The sequence below is a fragment of the Lipotes vexillifer genome, unplaced genomic scaffold (genome assembly GCF_000442215.2).
Source record: "Lipotes vexillifer unplaced genomic scaffold, Lipotes_vexillifer_v1.1 scaffold1094, whole genome shotgun sequence".
Classification (NCBI taxonomy): domain Eukaryota; kingdom Metazoa; phylum Chordata; class Mammalia; order Artiodactyla; family Lipotidae; genus Lipotes; species Lipotes vexillifer.
In genome coordinates this window covers 2330275-2343310 of record NW_006792775.1, presented here as the reverse complement: position 1 = coordinate 2343310, position 13036 = coordinate 2330275, and the positions used below count along the sequence as shown (strand labels likewise).

At 52.0% G+C, this 13036-nt stretch overlaps 1 protein-coding gene across 1 annotated transcript in view; it reads left to right on the top strand.

The window, feature by feature from the left end:
* The window catches only part of NAP1L4 (nucleosome assembly protein 1 like 4), a 43372-nt gene that overhangs the window by 27855 nt on the left and 2481 nt on the right, over nucleotides 1-13036 (top strand). Inside the window, exons 8-13 of the mRNA XM_007465960.1 lie at nucleotides 2460-2599; nucleotides 3807-3952; nucleotides 6229-6251; nucleotides 6668-6787; nucleotides 9551-9580; nucleotides 10030-10086. Coding sequence (XP_007466022.1) covers nucleotides 2460-2599; nucleotides 3807-3952; nucleotides 6229-6251; nucleotides 6668-6787; nucleotides 9551-9580; nucleotides 10030-10086 — 516 coding nt within the window. The remainder of the gene's footprint in view (nucleotides 1-2459; nucleotides 2600-3806; nucleotides 3953-6228; nucleotides 6252-6667; nucleotides 6788-9550; nucleotides 9581-10029; nucleotides 10087-13036) is intronic.

Here is a 13036-nt window from a genome sequence, read left to right as displayed (position 1 = left end):
GCCACAGCGGTGAGAGGCCCGCGTACCGCAAAAAAAAAAAAAAGGTTCAACATTCCCCAGAATATGCCACTGCCACCACCACCCCGTTATAAATTGTTGCGTTATGATCAGCTTACTTGTGCCCCAAGCTTTTGTTTAAATTTCTGATGATTTCCTCAGTTTAGGTTCCTTTTAGTGTAATTACTGGGTCGAAGGAGACAAACCTTTTTAAGGCCCAAAGGTGGTTCAATTTACACTCCTGATGATGCTAGTGGTATCTTTTTACACTTTTCTTTTTGTAATAATAACATCTTTTGGTTTCTTTCTATGTTGAAATAATTTCAAGCTTAGAGCAGCACTGCAGCAACAGTACAGAGAATCCCCGTATGTCGTTTGCCTGGACTTGAGTTGTCTGCTTTGACCACATGGGCAGCGTTGGCCTGGGGACTGCCTCCTCTCTTCTCAGCACAAATGTCGGCAAAGACAGTAGCAGCCGTGTTTACTTTGCTGGGCAGAAGAGATGGAATTTTACACTTAATTGCGAGTGTGGCTGGGCATTTGTCATATGTTCAGGGCTGACTTGGCTGTAGGGGGGTGTGAATGAGGTCTCCTCGTCCTTGGGCCCTGTTCTGTTGGACCGTTAGACACTTCCTGTAAATCATCCCCAGTTGTGTTTGACTCATTCTTGACTAAACAGAGGCCTATAGGGAAAGTAGGAAGATACGAAGAAAGCAAGCAGCAGCCTTGGTTTGGAGAAATGGCAGGAGAAGGACATGGGGAGAGAGAGGAAAATAAATAATTCTGTCCGTATCTATATGGACGTAATGAAGGACGGAATAGAACAGTGCCATTCGTTAGCCCAGCCCAGTCCCCAGGGTGGGTCATCCACACCTGTGGTCACCACCCTCAGCAGTTCTCAAGTAATAGCAGTCTCCACCGACTGAAGTCCAAGATAAAGATCGGGTTTATGGGGCCTGGGGTCAGCTTCAGGAGAGCCATGGAGAGGGATTCCGCCGATGTTCTGATTCCCCAGAGCTGCCTTCCTGTCTTCGCTGCACTTTGGTTTTGCCAGCCTAGTGACTTGTGGGTGTTGACCTCCCTTCCCCTCCAGCCCACACCATGCTGGCAGGGGTCAGTGGAGACCTGGCCAGATCCCTGCCATCCCTTCTGAGCACTGACAGGACCGCCTCCGACCCTCTTGGCTGCTTGTGTCTGTACGTCCCAGGCCCTTGTGGCCCTTTTCTTCCTCATCCCCCTTTTGGGGGAGTTCTTATTTCACTTCCCCTCGTGGAAGTGGCTTGTTTTTAGTCTTCTTAATTGTTTTCTCAACTGATGGTTGTACCATTACAATAAAAATAGAAATAGCTAACATTTAGCAAGTAATGCCTGTAAACCTGGCCCTGTTCTAAGTGCTTCCATAGATTAATCCTCAAGTGGACTCATGGAGAGAAAGGGTTGTTTATTCCATTTTGCAGGTGAGGAAACGAAAGCATAGGGACGTTGAATAGCTTCCCAGAATCACACAGCACTGACAGGCAGAGGCTGTCCAGACCCAGAGCCGGTCCTTTAGACTGTTATTTACTTCCCCCAGGTTGTCTTGTCAGAAGGGCTGAGGTCAGTATCTTTGGACATGCTGCTGCATCCATCCAGGTAGCTTTTTGAAACAGGACGCATTCCTCAAAACAGAATTATTGGGTCCCAGAATGTTTTTTATTTTGTTAATATTTTGATATTGCCAAATTGCCCTTCACAAAGCCCTTTACGGTATATGAGTGCCCCTGGCTTCCCAAAACACCTGCCAGTACCATGTGTTCTTCGGACATTTTGCACAGAAAGGGGCCGTCTCATTTTATTTTTCATTTATTTTGTTACTGTGCACACGAATATCTTCTGATTTGTTACTAGTGCTCTGTACACCCGTTTGTCCATTCCTCCCATGCGTGTCTCTAGGTCTGAAGAGTGCTTTGTGAGTGAAGGGTGAACTTGTCCTTGGTGTGGTTTGAAGAGGCCCAGTCACTGCCTCCCCTTCTCTCCCCACGTGGAGTCTTGGTCCTTTCGCTGCACGGCAGAGAAGGAGCTGCTCTGCCCAAGAGAAAGGAGAGGGGGGACAGGGTTCTGCTGCCGCCTTCTGCCTCCAGACCCCCACCCTGCTGTGCTCTTGGGGAAGGGAGGGTGGGGCAGCAGGGAGAAGCCACACTCCTCAGGAGAGCTTGTCCTCCCTGGGAGGGGCGGTGGCGGGGCCCAAAGGGTGATGGGCGTTTGCCCGCCTGCTGCTGTGCTTGACCTGTGCTGGTGGTTTTGCAGTAAGCAAGTTCTTACGTGGCAACACCTGTTGAGCTTTTCAGTCATGGTTTCTGCCTGTGGTGTCATGCTTAGGGAAGAGCTGGGTTCCAGTAAGTACCGTGTGATTCATAAAGTGGGTCGCTAGTTAGTCATAGATTTTAAGTGGTGCTTAGCCCAGTTTTTGTCTTTTTTTCCAGTCTTTTGTATTAGAGTTCCACTTTGAATCCAACGACTACTTTACCAATTCAGTCCTGACAAAAACGTACAAGATGAAGTCAGAGCCAGATAAGGCCGATCCCTTTTCCTTTGAAGGTCCTGAAATAGTTGACTGTGACGGGTAAGGAAATGCCATTTCAACTTCTTTTTCTGAAACAAAAGCAGGAGATGGTTTTACAACTTTACAAGTAAGATGGAAGTTAGGAATAAAGCAGAAAGCCTTTAATCTGTTTAAAAGCCCAAAAGACAAAGATGGAAATTAAAGACTCTCTCTGGGAATGTGATGACTGGTGCTGGGAAATGTATCACGTGGGCACGTGGGCCAGGGTTTGGGGTAGTGGTCTGATTTCCTCGTCTTAATGAGGGTATTGGGATCTCCAGTCACCGCAAGAGAAGCAGTGATCATTGGACTGATAAATTCCTCTCAGCGGGTATTTGTTGAGTGAATGAGTGAGTCAGTGCAGGGCAGCACTGACCGCGGTGGGGCAGCATGAGCGTGGTTGGCCTCAGGGCTGAGCGCCTTGGTGATTGCAGCCTGTGGACCACCAAGGAGGGTGGCTTGGAGTTCACTCCTCTTGGTTGGTTTGAGACGGTTTGGGAAATTGTTTTATTCTTGATTGAAACAGTTATCCTTATTCACTGAACCAAGTACTTATCCTGATGAATCTCCCTGTGTGAGTAATACAGAACTCTTAAAATCCTGCTAGACTGAAATGGCCAGAGTAATGTAGATTGTTTCCCACGGCCAGGCCATCGGGTGAGGCGGCCTGCCTTTCCAGGCATGTCCTTGCGCAGACGCTATTCAGACACTGCCAGGGCTTACCTGTTGGTCCAAGGTGATTCAGAGTGCGGTCCCCACCAAGGGCCGCTCAGCACACTTGGAACATTTGTGTCTTGCTCCGGTCACCAGTGTTTGCGGTAGCCACCTGCTTGCTTTCTCCAACTTGTCCCACTCGCGTAGTTAGTTGTCATGAGAATTCAGGCGCCTGAGCGGGTGGCTTCCTGTGCGCTGTGGGGTCTGTGAAGGGGCAGCAGGTGACAAGTCCTTGAGCGGGCATGGTCACGGGAAGAGTGTTGGAGGACCCCTGCGAAACGTCTGGGGGTTAAAGCTGTGCAGCTGTGGGAGCTGCCACGCTGACAGCCTGCCTGGCGGGGCCCTCCGCCTTCACTGGCCTTCGCGTGAGCTCACCGTGTGCCGAGTGCTTGCTCGCAGGTTGTTAAGTTGTTTTGGGGTTAAGCACAGAGCTGTGATTTGCTTGCTGGGCACACATGTGACCAGTTTTTCTCATGGAGTGTGTCCCGCCGTGATCACGGTCATGTCCCTGTAGGTGTACCATTGACTGGAAGAAAGGAAAAAATGTAACAGTCAAAACCATCAAGAAAAAGCAGAAACATAAGGGCCGAGGCACCGTCAGAACAATCACCAAGCAAGTCCCCAGCGATTCCTTTTTCAACTTCTTCAGTCCGCTGAAAGGTGAGTGGGCTGGGGTGTGACTGCAGGTTACACACAGAATGACTGCTAACATCAGGAGGGCGGTTCTGGTCCTCTGGCATGCGTTGGGGGGCGGAGCCGTGGCCGAGCGGGCGGGCCCACGGGTGCCTGTCCTGGCAGGAGGGTGAGCCTGGGCAGCTGTTGGAGCTGCATGCCCCCGCCCCCAGGGGGAGGGGTCCGCGTGGCTGCTCTGCTCACACCCCTACAGCCCACTCCTCCGTCTCAGGGGGGTTTTGGGTTTTTTCTTCGAGCCTTGGGATGGAGCACAAGGGGTTTGGGGACTTACATATTGTGACAGACACAGATGTAGGACAGAATCATAGCTTGGACGCTTGTTCTCTGCTCCCTGCTCCCACCCCCCGGTGAAAGAGAGATGAAAGTAGTAATGGCTCAGCTGCTGGTTTTGAGGAAAATTACTTGGAAGTCTCCACATAATTTCCTGATCCTGAGAATTCGAAGACCAGACCCGCTGGCAGCGTTAAAATATGGATATGAGGGGAAAACATTTTCTCTTTATTTTCCGTGAACAAAAAACAGTTGGAAATAAATGCCAGCTCTGATCTAGGTAATCGGTGGCCCTTTGGGTTGTTCGTCGGGGGCCACGGGGTGGCTTCCCTCTTGACTCTGACTCTCGTGCCGAGTTATCAAGCTGCCCATCACCATTCAGTCCATTGTTTTTCACTGTTGTGGCTATTTTCTGTGACTTGTCTTTGAACCTGGAAGATGCCAATGTATATCAGTTTTGGGGACAAGAACAGCCATAAATGTAGTTGTTAAATTTCCTTTTTTGGGAAGATCCCTTTCAGAGCCTCACATGGGCATATGGGAGGCTTCCTGTGTGAATTCACCGTGAAGCGAAGGGGCTTTGATTGCTAAATTCAGTGGCTTTTTTGGATGTTTTAAAGAATTAATAACAATTAAAATGGAATCAAGTGGATTCAAGAATTTGGGGGTGATTTTGGGGTTTCTAAAACTGTATTCTGTGGGTGCACGAGTCTAAAAATGTATGAGAAGTCATTGGATTGTATAAAGTGGGTGAATTTTATGGTCTGTCACTATTTTTAAAGTAATTGAATAAACATAATATCAAGTGATATGCTGTGAAAAGGAATAGAGGATGACGGTGGGGGAGGCGTGATGGAGTGGTCAAGGGAAAAAACCCAGACTGCTGAGATGCTGTTTGACATGAAGGAAATGAAAAACGCTAGTCCAGCACCCTGTTTGGCTCTAATCCTACAAAACTGGCCCAGAAGTCAAGTGAGGAAATCCTTGTTGTGATTTTGCCGCCCGAGTCCGGAGTCCCCGAGCCTGCATCTTACACAGCAGGTGGGACTCCTACACGCCGAGGCTCGGGGCCCCACCGCCCACGGGGAGGGGTGCTCACACCAGCACCTGCTCCGCCGTGGCTGAGATGGCGCGTGCCCCCCTCTGTGCTGGCCACGGAGACAGAGCTTGCAGCAGAGGGGCGACAGGGAGACACAAAGGCAGGGTGAGCCCGGCAAGGGGACGCGGCGTCTGGCGAAGCGCCCCTGGGCCTCACTGAGCGCGGCTGTGAGGCTGTGTCCTCGGTTCCATGTTGGGCTGTAGCTCGGCACCAAGGTCTGTAGGGCCGTGGGTGCCAGAACCGAGTCTCAGCTCACCTGTGGGGTGGAGCGTGGGCCTCTGCTGTGGGTGTCGGCGAGTGACGTCGCCCTGCGTGCTGCAGTGTTTGCGGGAGGAGCGGCTCCACACTACCCTCTCCTTCCCCGTTGCAAGCAAGCAGGGATGCAGCTTCCACCTTGCTGAGATGCAGCGCCTCAGTCACACTGAGGACTTACAGCCTTAAAGTGCTTCCTGTTTCTCTACCGAAACGTCGCTTGTAGTTTTGTAGGACACGAGTTAAAACTCCGCTTAAAGCACAAATGCCCTGAACGGCCACAGTCTGGGCAGCCGGTGCACCTTTCCATCTGCTGATGCTTTAAACGTCTGTAAATTCTCTTCTGAAAGTGGCCTTCTCCGCCTGGGCCTGTGAGCATTACTGGGTACCGGCCTTTGGCCCTTGATTGGGGGTGGGGGGAGGGAAGGGGGCCTGGCGGTGCTGGGGCCACAGCTTCAGCCTGCAGCAGGCGGGGGAGGGGGGAGCCGGCCACGGGGAGGCACAACGCTTAGGCGATTTCTAGTGAGATGTTCCATTTTATTTGTCAGCTGAGCTTCCTGTGTGGGCTGTAGAAGGTTTTGGTTGTCGATGTAATGCAGATGTGTTTTGTCTTTTTTTCTAGCATCAGGGGATGGAGAATCGCTGGTAAGTTGTGTGTCACTGTCAAAAAAGTGTGTTGTTTTGCTGTTAAGGTCCTTATTTCCTGAGTAGTTTGCTACTTTCTTTTTAATCTGTTCTCACTGCCTAAAAACCAAGGGTGAATTTGTATTCACTGCACCGTGGGGGTGGGATAGAAGCGCGCGTTCCGTGGGTGGACCCGAGGGCAGGCGTGTCCTTGAGCCTCGCCCCCTCGCACACGTGGCTCTGGGCCCTACGCTTCCCTGCCATTTGGCTGCAAGGGTTCCTTTGGTGCGGCCTGGCCTCAGAGGTGCCTGTCACCCAGCAGTGCCCGCGCTGGGTGCTTTATAGGCCGAGTCACTGGAAGTGGGGGGTGCGGCGTGGGCAAGGGGGTGTGGCGCTTGCCGCACTGAAGCGAGTTAGCACGTCGCTTTTCCCCTCAGGATGAAGACTCCGAGCTGGCGCTGGCCTCCGACTTCGAGGTCGGGCACTTCTTCCGAGAGCGGGTCGTGCCGCGCGCCGTGCTGTACTTCACGGGGGAGGCCGCCGAGGACGGCGACAGCGTAGGTGGCCCGCGGGCCCGGAGGATCGGACCGGGCAGGGAGATGGCAGAGGCGGGGGGCGCAGGCCTTTCTGAGGCACCTGAGCACCGCACGCCCACGTGGGCCCGGCCGGTGGCTGGTTTCAGGATGTCCTCTAAGGACGCAGGGCTTCGCTGCTGCACACCGTGTCTGTGGCTTTGGGTGACTTCTGAACACGAGCAAACTCCTGTTCACCAAGCGACGGCCAGCAGAGCCGAGTTGTGCTGGCATGCGGCATGTTGACCCCAAACAAGTAGAACCCCACACTGCACAGGAAAACAGCCCGGCCACACAGGCCACCTTGCCCTCTGCTCGGAGGAGCTCGCCCTCCCACAGTCAGAACTCGGGAGCAGGACCCCTGAGCACAGCCTGGCTAGCTGCCCCGGGCTGTCACCTGAAATGGTTCTCCATCGTGACCAAGGCCCGGTTGCCGCGAGCCCTCTTGTTTGTTGTGTGGAGATGAAGGTCTGTCCTGTGGCGTGTTGCTGGAAGTGTGCGGAGGTGCTGTTTGCGCCCTTGTGTCGAGTGCTCTGAGGTTCCTTTCTGGCGAGGTCTGTTGTGGCTGCTGGGCAGGTCCCAGCTGCTTCGTGCCCTCCTTTGTGCTGAAGGCCCCCACGCGGCGGGAGTGGGCCAGCCCAGGGCGCACTGGCTACATCGCCTGACACTGGTGAGCTTCTCAGGTGCGGTCTGTCCATCCCCGGGCTGGGAGGTACTCGTGGGAATCCGGGAACACGGACACACACAGCACAGCGCAGTTTGGGGTCATCTTAGCGCTCAGGTAGCTGCTCAGACTTAAGTTTTAGGAAATGCTGGTTATGCAGCAAATTCTGGACCAACGCTGTCCAGCGCACCTTCTGTGATGAGGGAGCTGTGCTCTGCCCCATCTGCTGCAGCAGGACTGGCACCACGTGACTCTGGGAGATTGAAGGTGCGGCCCTTGGCAGGTGAGGAACCAGGGTTTGCATTTATCTAATTTGACCAAAAAAGATCGAGTGGCTACACACAATGGGAAACTCATCTCTAGACCAGTGGTCTCAAACTTTTTTGATCATACACCCATCAGTTTAAAAACTTAAGTAGCAGTGCATATATATTTATTTATAGTACAGGCAGCATAGCAACTCCTGGTGAGCAATACAGTGTGTTTGCCTGTAACATCCGTGTCCATGCTCATTCATAATGCCTTTGGTGCAGGTACCGCAGGTGCAGGCACCGCAGGTGCGCAGTGTGGTCCAGGGGCTCACGTCAGCCTGCGTCTGCTGCAGCCCCAGCTCTGCCGGTTCCCACGCGTGGACCGGGGCTGGTGGTCGTCGCTCCAGCTGCTCCTCAGGCTCCTGACAGAGGAGGCTCGGTGGTGCTGGGACAGAGATGAGTGTACTGACGTCAGACACGCTAGGGACGATGTGGACACTGGGCATGATTCTGGGGTGAAGTGGGCGGAGGAGGAGTCCTGGTTTCGTCTTCCATACTCAACGTGGGTCGCCTCACTCGTCCCACGGGCTGCACACCCCACTCTGGAGCCTCTGCTCTGCCCGAGTGTGAGATGCCCGCACAGAGCTCGCTCAGAAGATGGGGCCAGGGTGAAATGATGGACTTAGAACCTCAGAAAATGGGCACTTGAGCCTGTGTGAGGCTGGTTCCAGTGCGACCTGAAATGCTGCAGTGAGAGTCTTGTCGGCTGCAAGACACTGAAAGGTCTTCTTTGTCAGAGGCCTGGAGGAAAAGGTGCCAAGACATGGTCAGATCCCAGGCCGACCGCACCAGGCCCTGCCCACACTGCACTCTTCTGAGTTCCCTTTGAGTTGTTGCTGACGAGTGTGGGGGGGGGGGCGGGGGGCTCCAAGAAGAAAGGGTTATAAGAGAAAGCTTGCTGAATCTTCATGTGTCTGTGTCAGTGCAGCCACCAGGGACGAGGGTTATTTAGTTTTGTTTGGCTTTTGACAGCAGTCTGATATTCGGGACTTGGCTGAGAGCCTGGCCAGCAGTGTCTTTGGACACACAAGACCTTGAATTGAGATGTTCATTCAGCTACAGTGTTGGAGTTTCTCCCATGCACACTTTTTCTGACTTATTTTAAAGATTAAACACCAAGATTTTATTACATTTCTAAATACAGATTAAAGATTTCCCCTTGTCCGAGTTATAAAATGACATTGAAAGTCCATCCAGTATGTGATAAAATTACGCTACTGGTTTGCTAAGATCAGCCAGTTTCCCAGTTGGACCCAGCGCACACCCAAGCCAACGGTTTTCTTTCTTCACCCCGTCCCCATCCGTAGTCTTCGTTTTGAGTGGTTTTTAGATACCTGGTATCCTATTAACATGGCAGGGCTTGTGAGCAAGCGGCCCCGCAGTTCTGGTCCTGGCTTGGAGCAGAGGTGCCGGCGGCAGACTGGCCTCTGCTGAGAGGCCAGGCCACTTCCCACTCTCCTTAGGCCCTATACCCCTGTGGGCGCTTGACGGGCTGTGTCTGGGTCAGGTTGCCATCATGCTTTATAAAACCTAAAAACGGGCTTCCCTGGTGGCGCAGTGGTTGGGAGTCCGCCTGCTGATGCGGGGGACGCGGGTTCGTGCCCCGGTCCGGGAGGATCCCACGTGTCGCAGAGCGGCTGGGCCCGTGAGCCATGGCCGCTGAGCCTGCGCGTCCGGAGCCTGCGCTCCGCAGCGGGAGAGGCCGCGGCAGTGAGAGGCCCGCGAACCGCAAAAAAAAAAACAAACCTAAAAACCTGTTTCCTTTCTTTTCAGTTTGAAGAAGGTGAGGAAGGAGAGGAGGAGGTAAGACACGGTTTTCGTGAGACATCATCCCCGGGGCTGCTTTAGGCCTTGTGTGCGTGAGCGGCTGGAGGTTATGAAGTCAGGGGACCACTTGAGACTCGTCTCGTGGGAAGCTGCCTTTGAAGCTTTCAGCCCTGTTGAATACTACAGAAAGACACGGCACATGGGTAGCAGTGTCCAGTTTGACCCTGCAGTTGGCTTATGAAAATGCATCTTAGAAAATAAGCATTTAGCAAACAAAATCCACTTTTTCAGCAGTATGTTTATTTCGGGGTTATTTGCTAGAACAAGAAGTGTCCAGAGGAGGGGATTTAAAGACGTATACGGCTCTATAGCAGTGACTGTAGCTGCCTTCCTTCAGAATCAGAGTGTTGCTTTATTTGTGGCTGGTGGGTCTGCAAGAACTTGAGTCCTGTCTGTCCAACTAGCTCTCACTCCTTTTAATGCAGGAATTAGAAGGTGATGAGGAGGGAGAAGATGAGGACGATGCCGAAATTAACCCCAAGGTTAGTTATTTGGGGCTTCCCACGCCTGTGTGTGCTACACTGTGGACCTTTTAAAACACGTTCCCCACTTTGAGGTAGTGGTGGTACAGATATGTACCTGTCATTCGCTAATTAGGAGAGTTAAAATGTACCAGGAAAATACTTGAATGAGGAGCTGTTTAGACAGCTGGTATATAATTTGAGTGTTAAGCATGAATACTAAACTGCTTTCCAGTGCTTTCCCCGAAAGCTGTATCTTATTTATATAAACTTGTTCAGTAGCGCAGCTTTACATTCCATCTCTTTAATTCTTTTAAGATAATGATTTAACTGACAACATGAATAAACTTTTTTGTTCTGTGTGTTTGTTTTTGGAAAACGTACAGAGATGGGACTTGGTGGGGGGCTTGTTTTGTTTTGTTAATGATAGGATAATGGAGTTGTAGGCATAACTTTACAATTGTACATGGGCTGAGAATACTCAAAAGACATGTCTCGATAGCTCAGATAATTTGAAATAAATTAGGAAGCTTTGCAAAAAAACAAAACAAAACAACCAATTAGGATGGGTGGGCAGTCCCATTAATTTTACGCCTGTCTGAGTTTTTACTTACGGGCTCAGATGAGCGTACATCAGGGACTTTGCCACTTGACACATATTTGAAATACAGAACTGTTGTAACGCTGTCCTGAAGCTGTAATCGCTTACGTGAAATTTATAGTTCACCCGCCTCTTAGGACCAAATGTATCACGGGCTGTCAGAATACTGACATTACTTGGCATTGTAGAATCTTCATCTCTATTTAAGTAGACGTGGTTGGTTGGTTTGTTTACCCCCGCTGTGCCTGAAGCGGACCGTGCACTAAGCTGTCATTGTGTAGCTGGGTCTGATCACTTCATAGCACCAGATGTTCCTATGAATGCATGCTTACAGCAGTAGTTCCTTCTGGGGAAGAATTCGTGGTGGGTTTAAATCCTCAGTGTGCCTTATAGATACTGCTCTGGGAGTGGGCTCGGGCATGTTCATGTTTTCAAAGCCAGCCTCTCTGTTGGGTCGTCGCCGTATGGACGGCGCACCTGTGCTCAGTTCCTGAGCTGCGAGCCCAGGGCCCTGCTTTGAGTGGATCGCCCTTCGCTGTTGGGTAATAATAGAACCGTGCCGTGCCCGGTCCCAGGTGTTTGTATCTGGCTGTTCTTCTGCGCTCGGGGGGCGCTTGGGGCACACATTCACAGTGGGGTTTCTAGAGCAGAGATGGCTGGTTACCGTGTCCACTGCTGGACTCAAGTGCCCTGTCTCTGGTCGCTTGTCTCACTGACAGCGGCTGCTCTGTTCCCCATTTCTTGTTTCCTCCTGTTGTGCGTCCTCTCTCTCCCCTTGCCAAACCTTCTGTCTCCTCTCACGTCTGGGTTTTCTAGAAGAGCATTCTCACCAAGTGATCACAGATAGCTTAACAGAAAGTAGAGACATGTCAGTACTAAGCCTTCGTGAAGCCTTCGGTCTGTTGTGTTGGTTGGGAGTGGGCGAGGTGCCTGAGGAGGGCCCCTCGGTCAGCCACGTGCAGTCGAAACGCCCTAGTCCTGTCCTCTGGGGTCGTGACGTGACACTCGCGTTCCTCCACGCGCACCTCCTCAGGGCGCAGTCACATCACAGCCAGTACAAGCGCAGGAAGATCAGGAAGAAGTGTTGGGGTATTAAAGGTACAGATCTGGGCGTTGAGGCTTCCCGTCTCCAGCTCGATGTTTTTGCAGCCCTTTGTATCATGAGAAATGGTGGCTCTTTCCTCCTGTATAATTTTGTGCACTTCATTTTCTTTCATGCTGACAGTTCCTTTCGATTTTTTTCCCCATCTGTTAATCATTCATACGTTTCTAGGTAAGGTGGAATCCCATTCATTCCTAACTTCCAAACTTCTGGTCTGTGCTTTGTAGCAGTGCCATGTTGTCGTGACTCGGTGGAGTGTCCGGGCGCACTCAGCACGTGCTGGCCTGGACAAGGGCTTTCTGAAGAGCAGTGTTTTTGTGCAGGTGTCTGTCGTGTGTGCTTTTAAAACCGACAGAAACCACATCTAGCTCCTACTTGCTGAGCCCAGTGTTTTGTTGCTGACCAAGTAGCAGAGATGTAACTGGTGTGAAAGCTTTGTTGATGATGGGGCTGCCGCCCCCCCCCCCCCCCCCCCCCCCCAACCCGGGAAGAGTACAGAACAAGAGGGCCCTGGGACCAGGATGCACAGGTCCCCCAGCCATGCTGGCCTCAGCAGGACGAGGTCTGCTGCCTGCTGTGATTCTTCTCGACGTGTGTCTGTTGATTGTTTATACTTTTTAAATTCAGGTGCTATGCAGACCAATAGATAATAAAGGGGTAACTTTAATGCGCCAGGATCTTCTCTCTCAGAAGCTGCTGGCACCAGTTTTCACATCAGCGTTAGTAAGTGCTGTCAAGGTTGCTGAGGAGTGTGCCGCTCAAATAAGAAAAGGACCTGTCGTAGATCCAAGTGAGCGTTGCAAGTCCCAGGAGCCGCCCTGTCCCTCTCTGGGGGTCATGGGTCCTCGTAGCTCTGCCCCAGTCATGAAGTCCCTCTCGTACGACGCCGTCGGCTTTTGTGGGGCAAGGGAGGAAGGTGCGAACAGGAGAGCCTGTGAGAAGCCAGGGCGGCGGTGTTAGCATGTAGGAGAGAGCAGGGGCTGCCCGCTTTGAGCTAAGCAGGCCAGTGGTGTGGGAGTGGCTCCTGGGAGAGCAGAGTTGTGTCTCCGCACCGCAGAGCCATGGTCTGGGGGTCTGTTAGCCCCATGCCTTCGAGGGTCCGTCTGCATTGCCTTCCTGTCTTACTCGGGTGGCTGGCTTTCTTAGAAGACTAACGGGCAGGTGGGCAGACTTGGGCTAAAGGAAGCATTTTAATTAGATGAAGTGAATGTACACCTGGGATCTTTTCTGTTTTAAAAGGTCAGATCTGATCATTTAAAATTGTATGC